Genomic DNA, 21,777 nt, shown 5'->3' on the forward strand with positions numbered 1-21,777 from the left:
AAGTTCATGCCTTTCCCTTAATTTGTGTATGTTACTTTAATTTACCTTGATTTATCTTCTTAATCAGTCTATGAATTTTGAACATCGGTAAAACATTGTTGCCTTAATTGTTATTAACATCATAAAAAATGTAGCAAATACTTTTTTTCCGAGTTTAATGGGTTTTTTTATGTTAGCCTTACTGTAAATTTAGTGCTGTATATAACAAAACCTACTAAACTGAAAAGCGACTGAAGAATATTGGGAGTTCGCTTACAGCAAATCCAGTATTGTACAGTTACTTTTCAGCCAATTTGAGATTTATTCTCTTTCTCCTCGCTTTAATGGTTTTGCACAGGTAACTAACAGCTACTGAACTGATCTTTTATAAAGAATGTCTGAACAGGACTAAATTTACCAGAATGGATACCTGGATTGGACTGAAAGACTGAAAATATCTTATCAAAATGCTCGTGTCAGTTCAAAATGACTACCGGTGATACATCCTGATGTTTTTATACATCTTACTTTTTCACATGACAATATATTCTAATCAAAGTACTGAAGTACTGAAGTACTGAATATCGGATGACCGCAAGTTCTTGTGGATGGTCAAAAAAAGTAAAATCACAAAAATACTGAACTCCGAGGAAAATTCAATCGGAAAGTCCCTAATCACATGACAAAATCAAATGACAAAACACATCAAACGAATGGACAACAACTGTCATATACCTGACTTGGTACAGGCATTTTCAAATGTAGAAAATGGTGGATTGAACCTGGTTTTATAGCGCTAAACCTCTCACTTGTACGACAGTCTCGTCAAATTCCGTTATATTTACAACGATGCGTGAACAAAACAGACATAATAAATAAAATAGTCAAAATATGGGTACAGCAGTCATCACTGTGTTACAATATCAAAACAAACCATCATTTACAAAAAAGCACAAAAGCATCTATCAAATTAAAAACCACATTCATTGCTTCGTTTGTCTGACGTCAGAAAATGTAAACGTCACATAAGAAGAAATTTTGTCGTTCAATGTTTATTCAAAACAATTTTATAATTTCACAAGGGGAATGTTGGTATACAGGGTTAAAAAATCAAAAATTATGTTAGAATTAATTTCAGAAATAGACCGAGATTTAAAATTGTCAAGAAGTTCTTTAGAATTTTTAAGAATCCACATATGGTTAATACCACTACGCGAGTAAAATAAATTTGTCGTTTGTCGTTCAAAGTATTTTCAAATTTATAATAGAACAATAACATAATGACATATAATAGAACAATAACATAATGACGGGATCTTTTAAAGTACAGAGTCACGTTATAAGAACCAAAGAAACACAAAAAGTCGCATATACAAAACACACCAGCAAAAATGAAAGATAATACAAACACATTGACGGGATGTATAAGTACCGAGCCACGTCAAATGGATATCACAGAAAACAAACCAAACAGTAAAAGTAATATTAATAATAGAACAAAGACAAATGAAAGAACAATATAACACGTTGTTAAGATGATAAACAACGTCAGTACGCAGAATCTATACTTCAAGACCATCATGTATTATTTGTGAAGTTGATACGGAATATTTATCAACAAGGTCTTGGTACCTTCCGATGAACTTTTTAGAAAAAGGAAGAGACGTTCTTTGACATACCCCTGGTTCATCAACTTTCTGCTGAGACACTGGTGACGTTTTACAAAGTCTGAGTAGGAGCTGCAAGCTCTTGAATAACGAATAAGTTGGGAAATGTATATCCCATATGCAGGTGAAGTTGGTATATTGCTACTAAGGTGGGGGAAATTTATAATTTTAAAATTAAAATCGTCTCGTTTGTCATAGATTCTGGTACTGAGATGACTGTGTATGTCAAATTCGAGATATAAGTCTAAAAATGAGGCGGAGGAAGCACTTGTCACAGAAAAAAATCACATCTCTATACGTGAAACTGAGGTTAATGTACAGAGATATATTTTTTTCTGAGACAAGTTCGTGCGTGGATGATGAATAAATGACAGGAAATTCAACCTCACCGAAATAACTATTATATTGTAGTGATACAAATCAGTATACACTGGTTTGTTGTTATATATTATATTAATATAACAGTTACATATATATATGATTTTCATCCATTTGTATATCATTCTATTATACTATTCTAATAATAGTGCAGTGCAAGTGCATGGTGGACACTCTTCTGTAAAAATTCGATTTTTCTAAAAGATTGGATATGAGTAGGCATTCATATTTTCCCTCAAAAACAATTACAGAGTTACCGGTCCTTGCCGGGATTCTTGAGATATTCTTCCGCATGCTTTAACACAATTTTTCGGTACGTGTGCATAGATATTGTCAATGATTTTTTACTTATATATATATATATATCTAACGACAAAACATTTTCATATTATTAATTTATGTTCTAAACAAAAATATTTTTATCAGTATTCATTGAAGAGATGAATTTAATTTACAAACGATAAGGAATGTTAGTTTGCACTCGTTAATATCCGCATATTTATTATGTTTATAGATCGGTTACAAACCCAAAACGAAATTTACGTAATGGAAATCTAGGTGATAGCAATACATCGGAATGCCCTCACGTTCATCGCGATGTAAAAAGCGCAACAAAGGCATTTTTATTGAGCCATCAAATCAATTCCGTTCTGAAAATGCAATGCAATGTTATTTTGGTAAATGAAATTAACACTTGGTGGATTTACTTGCTTCAATATCGATCAAATCCAACAATTTGAAAGCCAGGGGGAGGTATAGATACTTAACAAAGCTTTATGACCAAAAGAGACTTTAAAAAAGTCTTTTTTAAGTGACTTAAAAAGAACAACCAAACCCAAAACCAGCCTGAAAGAGTTGGAACCTTATAACCTTTTTGGAAGTTCGGTTATAAATGCTCTTCAACTTCGTAATATTTATTTGGTTTTTGATTCGAACGGCACTGATGAGTCTTATGTAGACAAAACGATGGTCTGGCGTACCAAATTAAAAGCCTTGTATTTTTTATGAGCTCTTATAACACTCATAATTTATCAGTTTATCAATCGAAAATTTTAGAAAAGTATGTTTCAAAAGTCATGTCTGTTGCAAAGCACTGGCTATTTGGCGGATGATACCCTGAGTAAATGGTGTACTTTTTACACGATTATTACCTTTTATAAGAACTCTGGTTCATAAAATTCTGCATTTCCCGTTAGTTTCAGATGGCACACGCTGTCTAGTGAAAGTCTGTGGTTATAGTCTACATAATGTTCTCCATTTACATACGTCTAAAATCAAAGCAATATTTGGTAAGCAAATTAAATATTGAAAACACCGGCTTTTTGAAGAGATGTGAATAAAATTATGATTCATTCTGTAGAAAGCTATTATCGTTTTTATTTCTTTATTTTATACATAGAAAAATCGACTCTTTCGTCAAATTGTCAAATAATTGTCGGCGAGAGATGAAAATAAACATACAGAATACAAATGTTTACTTCTTTCAACGTTTTGTGAAATGATAATCTTTTTCAAGAAATAATCCCTTACCACAAATTTATCGGACTTTATATTAATCGCAATTTCACAGGTTTCCTTCTTTTCAAATGGAAAGCATGGTTGGTCACGTTCCTCCTCTTGCCACTCTCCACCAGAAAACGTGTTTCGAATGGAGCAATTTTCCTGTAGACGTGGATTAAAGTGGAATGCTACATCACAGTCATCATCTTCTCCACAGCATAAGTTTACAGCAAAGCTATAAGTGGACATTATTCAAAATTATAAAATGGGTACATTAAACATAACAAATTAACATTTAAACTTTTGGGGATATATGATTTTTCTAAACATTAGTTAAGAAATGCTGCAAACTGATGCATAAAAAGGACGTCGAGCATAACGTTATAGTTAAAAACAATAAAATACAAAAACACGTCCGGAGGTTGTCATAATAAGTCTTCATTAATAGCCAAATGTCCAGAACCACCTCTATTGTCTATATATATAAACTGAAGATACTATCATTTATTCATACAAATAAATAGCACTGGCACGGGTTTTGTGATATTTAAAAAAAAACAAGTGAGAAAGATTTATAATGTCAGCGGAAGAACACATTACGTTATACATGTAAATGTTTAAAGCCTTCATATAAGGTAACAATGATAAATTATTTATTTTGATACCTGAGCAATTCAAATGTATAAAATTATACTTTTTGTCGGTAATTTTTAAAAATATGTCTTACCCTTCTGAGCCTTTCTTTGGAATGGCTTGAACAACGACCCATCCACCTTCTCTAAGACCAAATGGTAGACTTTCTACAACTGGTTTTTCCTGTTAAAACAGCATTAATATTAGATATTAAGACAGCTTTTAAAAAAAAATATTCCACAATCATTTTGACAAGTCTAAAAAAGTACATATTTAATTTACTTAAATGTAAACATTATACAAAATAAGGAGACTTGTTTGTGTATGTCGATTTCACAACTACCAGATTGGTTTCACAGATGATCTTCAACCCTCCTCGAAATTTGGAAACTATCCTCTATGGGAAAACAATTGTAAAACAGCTTATTTCTTATGCAGCAAAAATACTGCAATCTGATTGGTTAATTACCACGGTGTAAATAACACCCAACCTTGTTCACCCCGGGATAAATAAAATTTTGCCAAAAAATAAAAAAATTAAAAAAATTGCCAAAATAAAGAAGAAAAAAATAAAATGTAAAAAAAAATAAATAATAAAACATTAATAAATAAAATGTCAAAAACAAAAAAAAATAAAATGTCAAAAAAAAAAAATAATATAAAAAATGAAAAATAAATAAATTTGAGGACAAAAATTTGTAAAAAAAATTTATATAAAAAAAAATTAAATAAAAAAATTTTTTCCCCGAAAATTCAAAATAACAATTTTTTTTTTCTGAATCCCCAAAATAAAGAAAAAAAGTATTTGACAATGCGCAGCAACATCGATGTTGAAAAAATGTAACACTGGAATTTTTTCATTAGCATTTTTCAATTTTACATCCCGGTTTAAAAATGAGTAAAGGAATTGTTCATAAGAAATAAATTCGGTAAAATTCTGTACACCCCTGATTACACCAAGATAACTAATATTATAGTGTTAATTTAAATCAAATTTGCAATTAGGTGTTTATACTTACCAGTTTTCTCTCTAGTTTAACTTGGTAGATAAAGGCTTCTCCTTTAACCATTATTCCTTTGATGTCCTCCACGTTACCTCTGGCATCGAATTTCATGCATTTGTTTCCGTTGACATAAACCTTCAGAAAAATGAGAAGATTTATGAGAAGAAATATACCATGAAATAAGAAATGTACCCAGGAAACAACATTTCTTAAGTTTAAGTTGGCAACGAATAATGCTTAACGAACTTTACCCAAAATTAAAATTGAAGTTGTGACTACCTTTTGCAAAGTTGACGTTTGTGATATACTGTTTTGTGTTAGCGAGGCTATTTCTCTTCTACTTAACGTGTTTGGCATTTTATATACAAATTCTCAACTGAGTTTGTAAGTTAAAAAAAATATAAGGTTTTCAGTCGTCCGAGACAAAGCAGGCCTCAAACGGATTTCATTTTTGTTATAGCTACATTCGTGAACAAAATCTTACTGTTCCAAATATTGGTTCTGAGCTAACCTCCTCAAAGTTTACTCAGAAAAACACATCGAATGCAGCTATAAGTTATGATCTGACTGTATACGATTGTAATTGGTGATAGTGGATATAGATCAAAACTATAATTCTATACAATATAGTAGTTTTCGGAGATATTCGAGGGAAATAATGCATCTTTATACATGATTTCTTTCCATTATAGTTAAGTGAAATATTTAATGGTGTTACCATCAAAATTGCTCTTACAAACACTAAAGCTTAGTAAGCATATTTGCCCTGTGTTTTATTGAGAATGTCGGTGTTCTGATTTTATATTTCCGTTCTGTCACTTATCGTAAGTATAGATAGATTTTACATGTTGCAAGAAATTTGTGAAACGTTGAGGCAATTTCGCTGTTGACTTTTTGGCTTCTGGCTTTCATCTCTTTTTGTAGTAATAGCATTGATATCAAATAATATTAGAAAGAGAAATTTTCTCCAAGATATATTAAAAAGAAAATACTAATTAACAAATTTGGTGGATCAGAAGTGCTTTTCTGGATTTACTTTCAGCAGGAATGCTCAAATTAAAAAAGAACCGGAAGCCCATTAAGGATGGTTAAATATCTAAATATGTGAAAAACTATATGAACAAAACGGACCTAGAAAGAATATCCAAATTCATTTAAGGTCAGTTTGCCTTAGGGAGTTAAATACTTAGTATCTTAATAATGTTTAATTTATTAACGGAGAATTTAAGAAAAGAACGTAATAAATTGTGTTAGTTATGGCGACAGTAGTTTACCTAGAGATAAATCGAGGTAACAAACAGAAATCGAGAAATCCAAAAAAGGAGAGAGACGGGTTCGTCGACAGGGGAAATATCTCCCCAACCGAATCCTGACTACTAAGCTGATTGATATCCTCACTAACTGACGACCCAGTGTTAGAAAATAAAAATAATACATAGAAGCAATATGCGTCCGCAATGCGTTTCTGGATTTTCTTTCACCAGGAACGTTAAAAATCAAAAAGTATAAATAAGATTGAGAATGGAAATAAGGAATATGTCAAAGAGACAACAACCCGACCAAAGAGCAGATAACAGCCGAAGGCAACCAATGGGTCTTCAACGCAGCGAGAAAATCCCGCACCCGGAGGTGGGCCTGCCTGAATACGTGAGGACATACCGGTATATGATAATACTAAACAAAGATGAAAGAGGCTTAGTTTTAAATGTTGTCAGGTGATTCAGAAGTTTCGCATTTTACCTTGAATTTGTTCCTCTTTGTTACAATTTTGATTTCAAATGGTTTTCCCTCGGCAATAACAGATGGAATGTCTGCTTTTTCTTCTTCGCCCCAATCTCCTCCAGTACAGCAGTTCATAATAACCTGTCCCTCACCGATACGAGGGTTGAAATGTAAGGCAATGTCTGAATCGGCTGTGTATCCGTTCATAAAGTTTACTGAAAATCTGTGAATAAAGATGATTGAACTTTATTTTGTCATTCTAAATTAAAAAGGCTTATAACTTGGTACCACATACAAGTTTCGTCTACATAAAGCTCACCAGTTGGACTAGAACCAAAACATTTGGAAGATCAGATCAAATGTGAAACTAAAGAGTATTAGAAACCAAAAACAATCCGAAAAGCTGTTCCATATATACGACACTGTAGGTAGAACAACCTTAGTGTTTCGAATAATTCATCTTTTGGTTTACAGGAAATTTACAGAAAAGTCCACCAGCAAGGGAAGCGATTAAATGGTTGTAAACCTCATCAAAGATACCAGGCTTATAATTTGGTACGCCAGACATGCGCGTCGTCTACATAAGACTCATCAGTCGTGCTCCAATCAAGTTGGAAAGCCAAATCAAACATGAAGTTGAACTGCATTGAAAACCATAACTTCCGAAAATTTGTGCCAAACACGGCTTATCTATCTGTGCCTGGGATAGAAACACCTCAGTGTTTGGAATAGTTCAACATTTTATAAACAGTAAAATTTACAGAACATGAACGTATCAATAACATTTCCTGTCAACACAAAAGTGTTAAAGATATAGTCACATGTGACATCAACATATCACTATATATTACAGGTAGCCTCTTCATTTGTATGTTCTTTATAAGCTGTTTAGAGTATCTTTTCATAGTGGTTGGACAAAATATACAACACGTGTCTCATGAATAAATTACCCAAACAGAAAGTTTAATTAATGACATAAAAAATTACTAGAAACATTCAGTAATTTTGACGAAAAAAATTCAGTTCATATTTAAATTGTAACAGTTAATGTAAATCTATTTTAGAGGTATAAAGATCAATTGAGAAATTACTTCACTAACTTGTTTGCAAATGTCAATTAAATTGTAAATTGAATAAATTGATAAATTTTCAATCCTCACATACATCACGTCGTTGATATGTATAAGATGATAATTATACACATATGTTTGGATTTAGTTTTCTTATTTCTGATTTGAAAACTTTCATAAATTCCACATCATTTATTATATTGTTGGTAAGTAATATATCTATACGTTTTATAAGTTTTTATTCTGAAATCCTCTTACTACACCCAAAAGTTTCAACCAGAAAGCCTTTACCTCCGCAACAAGTAAGTCATGTAAGAGCAAAAATATTTTCTACAAATAATTCCCTATCATATACGTTTCGTATACCATTATTTCTTAAGTTTTTTTTTCAAACAATGAAATGATTGAATCTCACAATATATGTACTGCATTTGTAAGCTTATGTAGTACTATATTCTATTTAGGACAATATCTTCCTGGTATTCTACAATTCAACTTACACATCGCCTCCTGGTCTCATGAAACCTCTAAACACCACTACATCTCCTTTCTCCATTCCAGATGGAACCTGTTTCACAAAATCATCCTCCTAAAATTTAATTCAATCACGTTACTGTACAAAGTTTTTATACTCCAAAAATTATTAGCTTATTAGTTAAAAATACACAAACGTTTATTACACCATTTATTGACCAAAAATTGTTTGGCTTTTTAGCTGCCTTTACATCATACAGCAACCAACACATCTAGCAATGTCCTTTAGGTGCACTTTCAGATATACTGATGATGTTCTTTCACTTTTTTTGGAAAGTACTTACAATCCCTGTGAAATTAAAATTATTAATACTAAATAGACAAAAGACACACGTCAATTAGACAGCATCCCAACAACACAAACAACACACCAAATTTTCATCATACGGTATTCAATTGTCCAATCTCCATTTTTGAGAGGAAACTTGCTACATCTTCCCCAGGTTATGGCGTTTACATTTCTCGGTTAAGAAGATTTGCCAGAGAGTGTTCTCATTTTTGTGATTTCAAAAACAGGAGTATACTCTTATCTTAAGATATATTCTAGCATGGTTATTTGGAAGAACGGTTGTAAAAAAATGAAAACAACACGTTTAATAATTTCATGCGTCCGAAGCGCTTTTCTGGACTTACCTTCATCAGGAACGCTCAAAGCCAAACATTTGAAATCCGAGGGATGTATAAGTACCGAAACAGTTGAAGAGCTATATGACAAAAATACCTAAAACAAATAGCCAAATCCATCTAAGGTCAACTTTGCCTGAGGGAGTTGAAACCTTAGTTTCTTTATAATTTCAAAATTTATAAACGGGCAATTTTAGAAAAGTTTGTTATAAATCATGTAAATCTATACTCCAAAAGACACTAAGTTGTCATCATGAATAGGTCATAGCATCTTGGCTTCTCAACTTACTTGTGACATTTGAACTCATTCAGGTTTATATCATATCGTCAATATGTCGAAATAACAGATTTGGCAAAGTTCATGTCTTTTACACTTCAAACTAAATGTGATTTTTTTAATTATGTGACGGGTACTACATGCGTAGCAGGAAATACTTATTCTGTCTAGGTAGCTAGTCTCCATCTACTGTAGTAAAAGTAAATGAGATTCTGATTCAATATTTCATCATGGACATCGTTCAATACAAACATTTGTTTAAATTGGCAGTGATTTTCATGGGATGTTTTGTTTAATTTGACAGCTGTCCTGTAAGAGTCTAGAAGTGTTTATACCGCTTAGTCTTAGTATTCCAAATTGTTTGCTGTTAGTATCTTAACCTCAGCTATCTCGTTCTTACATGTTCATCCCTACAGTTTTGATTTATGTTTGTATAGTACTTTCTACCAAAACTCTTTTTTTGTCAAATATCTTTCGTTATAGATGCTTAGTTGTTAAAAAAAGACTTACCAATGGTTCAAAATATTCCACATCTTTGATGTCCATATTTCCCTGTACATGAAAGTGAGACACATCAGGCACTCCACATCGATGATTGAAATCAGTAAAATGCTCTCCGTTTACGTACACCTATATAAGAATAGATTTTCATATTTAATACACAATCTTGTAATAATACAACTTATACATGACAAAATGACTTGAAATAGACGAGTAGTGTTTTACATAGCAAGTATGTACATATTTAGAATGACATTATTGTTTAGTTGTATTCCTGTTGAATTGTACTATGTTTTTTTTTCATTTTGAATCACTTGACTGTTTAAATAATCAACGTATTACAATGAACTCTACTTTTACAAATGCATTGTACACATTTAATATTACTATTCTAGTTTTTCAATAAAATAAATATCATGTGAAGTTATTGAACACTCTCTACACATAGGCAAATTTTGCTCACGTGAAATTCACCCCAAACGAGATTATACATGAATCTCACGTGAACTTTACACAAAAAATTGTATTTTTCATGATTTTAATTAATTTTGAAAATTTAGATGTTATTTGAATAATTTTATTTCGGAAATTCACGTGAAATTCATTTGAGTTTCACATAGATTCACGTATAATTAGTTCACATGAGTTTCACGTGTAAGCTCGTTTGAATTTCACATGAGATTCACGTGAGTTAAATTTCCCTGTCTAGGTCATTTTGAAATTATATTCTATGGTAGGGGCATGACTGTGGACTCTTGTTTTAATATAAAGTTGATTTTGACTGATTTCTAACCGTTGCGACGTAGTCGAATGTAACTAATCAATACTGGAATCAACTGGGACAAGACATCTTACTCCATTCCTGGGTTTACTTACATGATACTTATCGTCAGTACACACAAACAGAGCATCGAAGTATTGACCTGGGCTGAATGGGAAATCTGCCTCATAATCTCTCTCCTCGTCTCCCCAGCCACCAAGGTTTGCATTCCGAATAACTACACCTTCGTTTGGTCTTGGGTTGAAGTGAAAAGCGCATGTCTCATTCTCACAATCACATCCAAAATTGATGCTGAATCTATTTCAATAACAATAATCATTATCTATATGTGGAAACTATTGTCAATTGCAATAAACAGAGCAATGAACAAACCTATTACGTTACATTTCTTCAACGATTTTAGTCCATCAAATACCAGTAAAGTTTTATTGTTACTATATATATATCATTATGAACGTGGTTATTGAAAAATACATTTCATATTAAATACGACATTTTCCTTCAGATTAAATATTTGAACTTCCTCATCCTTATCTTTGTTAATTCATACTGTTATCATTGGTCCAACTTAATATTCAGGAATAAAGAAAGATCTTTTGAGGAATGTTTAATCAAATAAATAGTATGAATTCCTTTTGGATGGAGTTAGTCACAGGCGTGACAATACAAAATTGTCTGTTTACATAAATGATAAGAATAATGACGCTTTAGCATTTATTAGTGTTTAGCAGTTTTTTTTCAAACTGCAATGAAATATCTGCTTCTACTTTTTGAAATGAGGATAAATGCAGAGCTATTTTTATACGTACGGTTCATTGTCCATTCCTGCTCCCCGTATTCTAACGGCTTTTCCGACTTGCATACCTCCTGGAATCTCTGTTCTATATGGCAAGCCCTTAAAAACGTAAGATCAAGTGTTATTTACATTCGTTTGAAAAAATCCTCATGACCAGCAGTCTTCCATTTCTAATGCACGTGCTTTTATTCAATGTTTTAATTCGAGTTCGTGCTGTAAAAGTTTAAATTTCAAATGTTTACTGTTTTTATACAATTGTCTTGAGTCTCTGTATGCTGTTTTATTTGTCTCTTTCGAATTCAATTTTTGATTTTTCTTTTACAGTACTATGCATCGTTTTCCTGTTATGTTACACTTAGGAACTTTATTGTCGACGTTGCAATTACTAGTATACCAGCTAGATGATAAATTAGAAACCTCAAAATGTAGTATACCAGCTAGATGATAAATTAGAAACCTCAAAATGACCAGGAAGATGAAAATGTTGTTTCATCGTTATTCCGTGTTTATTGCTATTAAAAATTGAAACGAATTCAACCTTTACTAATTTATTTCACGAAGTGTTTCATATTTTGCATTTTACATATCTTGAAAGCATATTGGTTTAAGTCTACTTACATATCTATCAACAAAAGTGATGTCGTAGTATTCAGCGCCGTCCGTCAGGTGTAAGAAATGGACATTTCCCAAATCAACACGGTGAGAGTAGTTGATGTATGGTTTTCCGTTAACATATGTTCTGAATTCACTAGCAGTAACTTCAATACGGAGAATGAATGATCTGCCGTCTTCAAATGGAAAATGTGGCTGATCTTTTTCTTCGTCCTGCCAATCACCACCAGTACAAGAGTTCCTGATTACTTCTCCTTGTGATGGTCGGGGGTTGAAATGGAATGCGATGTCACCTCCCTGTGGGTCGGTGTCTTGTTGTAAATTGATTGCAAATCTAAATATACGTGAAATGCACAGTATAATGATCAAAAATCAGTTTCAGTACTTTTACATAGATAAAACATAGGAATCGTGTCTCATATTAAGAAGCCGTTATAGTACAGTGTATGAGCTGATATTAATAAAACGAAGCTAGTACCACTGGGATTAGTGAATTGTTCGGAAGACATTTTAGATGGTCCGGTTGGAAAAGTAGAGAGTACCATAACAAAATATCTTTTTTTTCATCCTCCAGCAAATGACACTGTTAACATAGTCTATCCTTTTTATGAATTTTATAATACCAACCCTTATGTATTTCTAGATTGAGGTCACTTATTCTCAGTTTTGTGAAGCATTTTCTTACGGAGAAGTTATATGAGAAGCGAAATAAAATTATCTATCCAGGACATGTTTGAAATTTTTATAAAGAAACAGTTGACTATTTTCATCATAACTATTCATTTTATTTTCAAACATACTTTTATATGTTTATTTTAGTTCATTTTAAAGGGCTTTACAGACTTTGCTTTATTCAAGTCTCTACAGTTAATTATATCAAAAAAGTCTGGGCTGGGTGAAATATTCTTGACATACGTATACCAATGTGTGTCAAGCAGTTGAGATAACATAAATGCTTCTTTAAGTAGAGGATTTATTTCTTCAAATATCAGTCTTGCTAAGTAAGATCATTAAGATTGTAATCAAAGACTTACGCTTCGGTACCCCATGTGACTCTTCCTCGCATGATGAATTGTTTTCCAGGATGTAATCCATTGGGGATATAGAAAGACGATGGTGTGTACTAAAAGAAAATAACTAGTCATCTTAAAAATATATCTTGGATAGTCACAGTAGTATTTTAAATAATCACAAACTAGAATCTTTTTTGTAAGGTACAAAGAAAAAGTAAGTCAAAATAATATAGCAGGAGGTGAAGGAGAAAGCGACTTGGAACTACTGTCACTTTCACAATCGGATAGAGGTAGATGTATTTTTAAGGGAAAACTAGCATGTCAACCTTCACATACGATGGGAGACAAAAACAGAATATAAGGATTGACATGCATTTTTCATAATAATAAATTAAGATAAATGCTTCTAATCATCATTGACAAGTGGAATATATAGACAATCTGTACAAAGCTAAGAATTTGGACAGTGGTAGAACATATGTTTCAGTTTTTTTTTATTATGATCATTGTTCTTCAAGCGATATGGCGCGATTGTCAATATCTTCGAATGACTCTGTTGAACTCATCCAAGCACGTAACTCTAGTTGGATGGCATCATGGTCATTGTTCAATTGCGTAAATCTTTTTTTTTTATTCAGCAATATTATTGCACTTGCTGTTAACAATATTGTTTGGTGTACTTGGGCTGTAATAGGAAAACACATACAAACAGTTTTGGTATCATTTCCCTCTCATTAAAAATACATATTAGATGATGAAACCCTCTAAAAAGTAAAATAACAAAAACACTGAACGCCAATGAATTCATTGTTCATAACAGGTAATGGATAAAGGAACGCGGAACCTTAAGTTAATGCTTCAGATTCAGTTTTTTATGACCTTCCCATTTTGCTGAATATGCATATGCTATCTCACCCACAATATTTTAGTTGGTTATCAATGAATTTATGACACATAGATATACTATTCTTAAATCAACCGATATAACCCGGTATATACCAGGCGTACCCTAAAATATTTGATAACAGGATTAAATGTATTTGTAATTTATTGGGTTTGTATTGATTTGATCGCAAATGTAAAGACAAGGACAATAAAAATAACTTTGTAGTCGGGTTATCTTGGGTTGAAAATGAGACCAACTTCAAACCCTCGCCTACTCATCGTCTGATAATGTTCTTTCATGTACAATTCATATGAAGAATGCAATTCATATTAAATTGTGGAGGCCAAGTAATGACGTGTTTTCTTGTTTGTTTAGTCTCTAGTACTATAGTGACATGTTTAACTTGCAGATGGTATATAGTCTTTTGCTAGACAAAACATATGCATGTGAGGATCAAAAGGTGTTCCCTCGTTCGTACTAAACGATATCAATTTTGAAGTTTTGCTGTAGTAGACCAATTTGAAGTTGTTTTTTATGAATGAGTTGCGACGGTTGACCCGAGGTCATTGAACAATTGGTTCTAACTTTGGCATAATAACATAAGCATTGTATCATAGTAAATGTAATGGGAACTGTACTTGAAAGTTCAATTGGTTCTTACTTGAAAGTTATCTATTAAATTGTAATAAATTTTGTGAACAATTACTCTGGATTAAGTCGTAACCTAAGGCTTGCAGAACGGGGAAACATTTACGTTTCCCACATTTTACATCAAATCTATATTCTGATATGAAATGCTACTAATTCTGTATGTGTCTGTCCAAAGTCAGGAGACTGTAGTTCAGTGATAGTTGTTTGTTGCTGTATATCATATTCATTTTCGTTTATTGTTTTGTAAACAAATCAAGCCGTTAGTTTATTCGTTTAAATTGTATTACATTTGTCATTTCGGGAACTGTCATAGCTTACTATGCGGTATGGGTTTTGTTCATTGTTGAAAGCTGTACAGTGATCTATAGTTGTTAACTTCTACTTCAGTTGGTCTCCGATGGAGAGTTGTCTCGTTGGCAATCATACCACATCATCTTATTGCATAATGAAATAGGCTCAGGTTCCATATACGAATAGGCCAAGGTTTGTCTAAATCGATTTCACACATTAACGCTATAAACAGTACAAGTAAACACAACCTTGACATACCGGGTTAAATATTCCATAATAATTGCCTATATTTGTGACAAAATAGAGAAACTTAAATAATACATCAAAAACAAACTAATTATATGTTATTTTGTCATGTCGGGGCTTTTTTAAGCTGACTTTACGGTATAGGTCTTGCTCATGGGTTAACCTATAGTTACACAAATCAACGTCAATTGGTCTCTGGTGGCTAGTTGTCTCATTGGCAATCATACCACGTCTCCCTTTTTTCAATATTGTCTTTTATGGCGAGTGGTCTGACTGGCAATTGACCAAACCACGTCTCCTTATTTTTCATAGTGATGACAAATTAAATAATCGGAACACTGCATTTCCACAACCACTGTGAGAGAAAGTACATAACGAATATGTTGAGGGTTGATATAAAAAGAAGGAGATGTGGTATGATTACCAATGGTTGAATTATCCACCAGAGACCTAAAGTCGAAGATGTTGACAACTATAGCGTACTGTACGGCCTTCAACAATTAGCAAAACCCATACCGTATAGTAAGCCATGATGCCTCGGCTTGACATAAACATGTTTGTAAGCGCTCAACAATATCCTAACCTTGAACAAGGTGGTAACAGTACAACATTAGAGCAAACTGTAAATATTAATTGACACTTGCGCCTAATATTTTGGCTAATCACAAAAACAAAACAAACAAAAAACAAATTACGATAGACACACTGACCTAATAGTACCTACAGTTACTAAAAGCTAGTTCTTGCCCAGTTTTTAACTTATAAATAGAACACGTGTGCCAGACTTAAATAAATATCAACCAGTACAGCTCAAAAGAATTTAGCGTAAATACATTATAAGCAGCAAAGTTTGAGAAAAGCATTGACCTAGTCCAATGCCAAAATATAAGTATCTGTCAGTATCCGTTTCCATTCTCAATTTTAGAATGAAGGACCATAAGTGTTAACAAATGGATAGGATATGTATGAAATTATTGAATTAAAATCAAATTAAGTACCAATAAAGACAAAGATCTTATTACACTCATAAATGTGTACGGTTTTTTATAGCTATTTTGAAATATTCTTAAAACATTTCATTTCCGAAAAAATCATTATATGTATACAAATATAGGCACTGCGTTTCATTTTTCCCTATATATCCATATGATCGTTTCGGGCATGCAGTAATTCATATTTGTCTTTAAAAAGTGATTCCCTCAAAGGTAAAAATCATAAATATAGTTCATAAGTATTGAAAAAAATGCAGACATTTCTGCATTTAATGGGAAAAGAAATAACCTAAGGAGAATCTTTATTAAAATGTGTATAAATATGAAATAGATAGCGGAATTCAGTTTCAAATGGTGAAACACTTTTGACTCTGACTTTGTACAATGTTAAATTGATAACTTTATGAATAGGAATATTCAAATGACCAATACATGCATGGATCGAATCGTACTATACAAGCTCAATAAACATCATCAACGAAAAATTGGGATATGATATCTCGTTTATAATTATATCTTTACAGATATTGCCAAGCTTGCAAACTAAATCCTTCTATTTATATAAGAAAGAATTTTGTAAAGGTTTTACGAAACTTGTGTTAACAAAATCCCCGACTCAATAATTCATCATGTGCAGTTATTATACATAGATAACGTTTAAATTGACCCAAAACGTAACTACAGACACGGGTATAGGGAACGAGTTGGGATATATAAACACCGCAAAAAAAGAGGCCGAATGAACACTTCGGATTTTGAGACAACAACAAGAACACATTAGGGAAAGATCTAATAAAAGATTATTTACACCATCAAATTTATTCCATATATAGTAACCTCCTTCTTGTGAGAAGGAAGAAAAATTACCAGCTGCAAAAGCATGGAAACACTAACTATATAATTCGTCTGTATGACATGAAAGCTTTTAATCATTTTGAATATAACTTAATAAACATACATGGTATTCAACTACAAGGCATACACATAATCGTAGAAACATGAGAAAATTAAAATAACCACTAATGGTTTTACAATTTAAAAATAAAGGGACTAGAGATGTTTGACACAGGTCAAACAATTTGTCTGTTCATATTGAAAGCACTGATAGTGTATAAAATTTGTATTTTAATGTATCAGTTTTAAAATAACAGGTATTTTTTTTCATTGCTTAGTCGGATGCTTTGAACAAATAAAAGACAGAATGAAAAGTACATACCACACGATTGATCATATAAGACATCTTGGCAAGCTATTGGTGGTGACCCTACAAAAGACCAGCAAAGAATCAAAATTGGCTATATAAACATTTGAAATTTCAGAAATTGAAAAAGCCGAACTTTGTGTAGACTCACCTGATGTTTAGACGTTGATAGGAGGTTTATAGAGTGGGAGTGCGATCGTTGGATACTTGTATTTATCAAGGAAGAATGTGTTATCTCGTTTTACCTGTGGTCACCAGAAGGATATATGTTTAAACCGATAACTCTTTGTCATACGTCATGGACATTAATTAGCAATATTACAGAATAGATAATATAGATAGGAATGCCGTGTATGGTGGTTGTATAGACTTACTGATTGATTAATTGATTGTTGTTTGCTTAACGTCAAGTGGCAAATATTTCATGCATATTCAAGACGATAGACTTACTGAAGGCTCAAAACTTGCTCATGTTAAACTTTTTCTCCCTTCTTAAAATGTAGTTTACATTATTTTAAGACGCGTTTTTAGTCGTAATAAGCAGCTTTCAGAAACTGCAAGTACTCTTAGATCGGTATGTTGTATCTGTCGTCTTTTTGTCATTTTGTAATTTGAGTCGATCTGAGGAGTCAATCCTTTACAACTGATTTTTAATATTTTTTTCTTATGTTGTGCTGTTACACTACTGTCCCTGGTTGGAAGGAGGGTTGATCGCTCGCAAACCTGTTGATTTTTTGTTTGTTTCAAAATGATTTACATTTTGTCATGTCAGGGCGTTTTATAACTGACTATACATATAGGTTTTTGGTTTATTGTTGAAGGCCGTACGGTTACTTAAAGTTGCTTATATCCTTGTCTCTAGTGTGGATATAGTTGTCTCATTGGCAATCACACTTATAGATAATTTATTTTGTTTTTGATAAGCATAAAGATATTATTTATGCAGTATTACATAATATCAACTATATCTATGAAGTGTACTACATAGATATGATATACGATAGTATACTTTTTAGTCAGAAGAGCACTTTTGTTGATAGATACAATTTCATACATATCAGACCAAACTCTCAGACCGGGTTTCTACGATTGCCGAGCCATTTTCACCGGTTTGATTAGTACTTTCTGTGACTAAAAGATTCAAAAAAAAATAGTGTGGGGGGGGGGGGGTTTGAATAACAATGAATATCTTACGACATATGTGTCAGCAGAAAGATAGGTCAATTTATCGAAAAAGACCATGTAATTTTCATTTTATTGGTGTATTTATCAATTCACATATTAAACGGCATGTACTTTTTTGTATCGAAACGAGCATAGTATCGTTCTCTTTAATTGTATATAGCTGGAATAGTTCTGGGAATACCACTTTTAAACTTGATGTCATCAAGTAATTTTATGTTCATTGGAACTGTTGATCAATATATACATACTAAGCCAATCCAAGTGTTATGTATTAGTAATCACAGAAAGTGTTCGGTTTATCCGGTATCTAACAATGCCTCCTACAAAATGAGAGGCAAAAATATGAAATATTTCAGGACCTCCATAATTCGAGTTCAAGATATCAATACATCCTTGAGGACCTCCTGAAATATACAAGGACCTGTATAATTCGACTTCCGCATGATTTCATGACCTCTTCAAATAATTGGTCAAAATTGCTTTATCACAGGATGTCCTTTAACCTGTTCAGGTTGCCTTTAACCTTTTTCAGAATATCCTTAATATTTATAGAGCTCCTTTATTATAATTTTAAGGAGCTCCATAATTCGATTTCGGGATATCCTAAAACATTTACATAGGTCCACAATGATTTCAGGACATCCATAAATATTTAAGAAAAGACTGAAATCGAATTCTAGATTCTTTGAAATATTTGCAAGGCTCTATACACTTTTAAAGGTGTCCTGAAATCGAGTTTTGGATGTTCTTAAATATTTCAGGATCTCCTTAAATACAACAATCTTGACTAAATCCACTTCTCATGCTAGGAGATAAATTTGTATAAGTTTTCTAATCATTGCATTGTATTACTGTACGTGTTTATGAATTAGGTTTTAGAATAAAAAGTTTTAACTAAAAATCTGATTTTTTTACGATCCACTTTGAACCACTGATGTGTTTTTGCTAGATAGGTTTTAACAAGAGCTATCCAAAAATTACATACAAACAGTCAAATTTATTTTGTTAAGGTGAAACAGTTTAATTCAAATTACTGTACTTAAGTTTTGCATGAGTTCAATGTATTCAATACCTAACAATACTTAAAAATGATAACACGAATTATCAAAATTATGAGACCATACAACTCAACCACCAACAGCCGACTCCCCGGAAAAAGACATACACACAATTTAAATCCAACAACAACAAATGGTCAAGATAGCCTGATTAATGTGGTGGGGTTAAACCAGTTTTTACGTAATTACAACCCCCACCTTCGCTTATCTAGATAATATATATTTTTTTGTTTCAAATTACTTTCGTTGAAATCAAAATAGAATTTGCAGGATTATTGGTCAATACATGCATAGTTTGGCTTTACATGCAAATAATATCGCTTGTCAATGTAAATAAAATGTCTTACTGATTAAAGTTCACTGTTGTATTTTTCCTTCCACGTCAGTCCAATTGCGGACTTGTTATGATTGCAATCACACGACCGAGAAAACCATCGGAAACAACTTGTAAAACTGCTTAATAATTTCCTATTTATTTTTATGCGTGACTTTCTTTAGTAGCCTCTAATATAAAAATAAGGAGATGTAAGTATGTGTAACTTTATATTTATTTTGTATTTACAAGGCTTGGTCGTAGAAATAGAGACCTCAGAAAAGTTTCTGAACACTCCTCTAAAGTTAATATTACGTTATACAATAAATGTTTGTTTTGTGTACTGTTGTTTGTCTTTTGGTCTTTTTTGTTGGGTTTTTTTCCATGGCGTTATCAGTTTAATTTCGACCTATGAGATTGAGTGTTCCTTTGGTATCTTTCGCCTCCCTTCTACACATTCAGAACTTATACTTACTTCTACTAATGCAATTGTGCTCACATTTGATAGATGCTAAAGTCGAACAAGCTTCTCTTGTTAACTTTTATTTTCTCTTTTTAGAATATGCGAAGTAAAACTTACACAGTTACAATGAGTGCAGCCATTTTCTTGCTTTAACAGAACACCGCCTATATCTGAGTGAGTTAATTTTAACCGTTTCAGACGCAAATTTAAACTACTTTTCAATTCACTTTTGTGGCAGATATGGTTTGCACAAAAAATTGACCCATTTGGCTTTTCTGATATAAAAAAATAGTGGCAACATACTATAGTCTTTCGGACTTTGTCCTCTTTCTCGGGTAAACACTTGTCGTATGTTATAGTTCACTCGTAGTCCTTTGGAATCCAGAGTAATAACATTAACGTTAGCAATTTTACTGCACCAGATGCGTATGTGATGCCTGAGGCAAAACTATTTAAACATTTAAAACCTAATACAAAATTTGAAGAGCTGATTAACCAAAAATGACCTCAAGTATAGCCAAATCAAAGCTTTGTATGAGGGAAATATATTTCTTAATTTAAGATAGTTACCAATATTAAACAACAGCAGATTTAAAAAAAAATAAATATCCATATTTTCATTCCAGTAAATGAATATAAAGTTGACTTGTCCCAAAGCCTTTGCTGGGGAAGTTTAGACCTGCTGTTTTATTAATTGTTTTATATGCTTAAAACATGATTGTTTGAGAGATCGTATATATAGTCAGTGCTCCGGTACTGACATGATTTTGAACGTAATTTTATAAAATACTCCGTTGATAGATTAACAAATTATCAAAAAATAATCAAGGTACTAAGGTTCCAACTCCCCAAGGCAATGAATAGCTTGGCTATTCTTTTTTGTTTCCTTTTTGGTCAAATAGTTCCTAACGTTTCTACGTATTTTACATGATATATACATCCCTCACTATAAGCTTCAAATGTTGAGTTTGAGTGTTCCTGATCGGGAGGTGAATCCAGAAAAGCATTTCAGACGAGAAAATAAAATTGAGAATGGAAACGGGGAATATGTCATACAGACAACAACCCGACCAAAGATCAGAAAACAGCCCAAGGCCACCAATGGGTCTTCAACACAGCGAGATAATCTCGCACCCGAAAATTTGTTTAAGAATTGAATGCTTCTTTTTATAATTTGATTAGGGTATAAAACCGTTGACCGAAGCACATTTTGTATGAAGTGCTTCACATCTAAAATGTACGCACGATCAACGCTTTTACAACTCTATAAAATTAGAAAACGAAGCATTCAATTCTTATGATTACATTTTTATGCTACAACCATGAAATTTAATAAAAGTTATATCAAACTTTTTGATTGTTTTTCAATGCATCATTTTAAAATTGTCACAGACAGCACG

The 21,777-nt window shown here is 32.3% G+C and overlaps 1 protein-coding gene across 5 annotated transcripts in view; it reads right to left on the reverse strand.

Moving 5' to 3' along the window:
* LOC127698939 (galectin-4-like) overlaps positions 1 to 20,061 on the reverse strand; it is a 55,510-nt gene extending 35,449 nt beyond the window's left edge. For 3 of the 5 annotated variants that reach the window (XM_052202703.1, XM_052202702.1, XM_052202701.1), the window contains exons 1-9: positions 19,949 to 20,061; positions 17,374 to 17,421; positions 13,113 to 13,201; positions 12,085 to 12,412; positions 11,480 to 11,565; positions 10,766 to 10,967; positions 9,899 to 10,018; positions 8,454 to 8,542; positions 6,902 to 7,106 (exon numbers count right to left, since the gene is read on the reverse strand). In XM_052202703.1, the coding sequence (XP_052058663.1) occupies positions 6,902 to 7,106; positions 8,454 to 8,542; positions 9,899 to 10,018; positions 10,766 to 10,967; positions 11,480 to 11,565; positions 12,085 to 12,412; positions 13,113 to 13,201; positions 17,374 to 17,397 (1,143 nt within the window). In that variant the 5' untranslated portion in view covers positions 17,398 to 17,421; positions 19,949 to 20,061. Of the gene's footprint in view, positions 1 to 3,175; positions 3,293 to 3,554; positions 3,760 to 4,251; positions 4,341 to 5,176; positions 5,297 to 6,901; positions 7,107 to 8,453; positions 8,543 to 9,898; positions 10,019 to 10,765; positions 10,968 to 11,479; positions 11,566 to 12,084; positions 12,413 to 13,112; positions 13,202 to 17,373; positions 17,422 to 17,509; positions 17,577 to 19,948 lie in introns of those variants that run through there. The other 2 variants (XM_052202705.1, XM_052202704.1) reach the window with 2 other exon arrangements.
* Between the last annotated feature and the right edge of the window lie 1,716 nt (positions 20,062 to 21,777).

Source organism: Mytilus californianus, unplaced genomic scaffold, assembly GCF_021869535.1.
Source record: "Mytilus californianus isolate M0D057914Y unplaced genomic scaffold, xbMytCali1.0.p SCAF_4, whole genome shotgun sequence".
Classification (NCBI taxonomy): domain Eukaryota; kingdom Metazoa; phylum Mollusca; class Bivalvia; order Mytilida; family Mytilidae; genus Mytilus; species Mytilus californianus.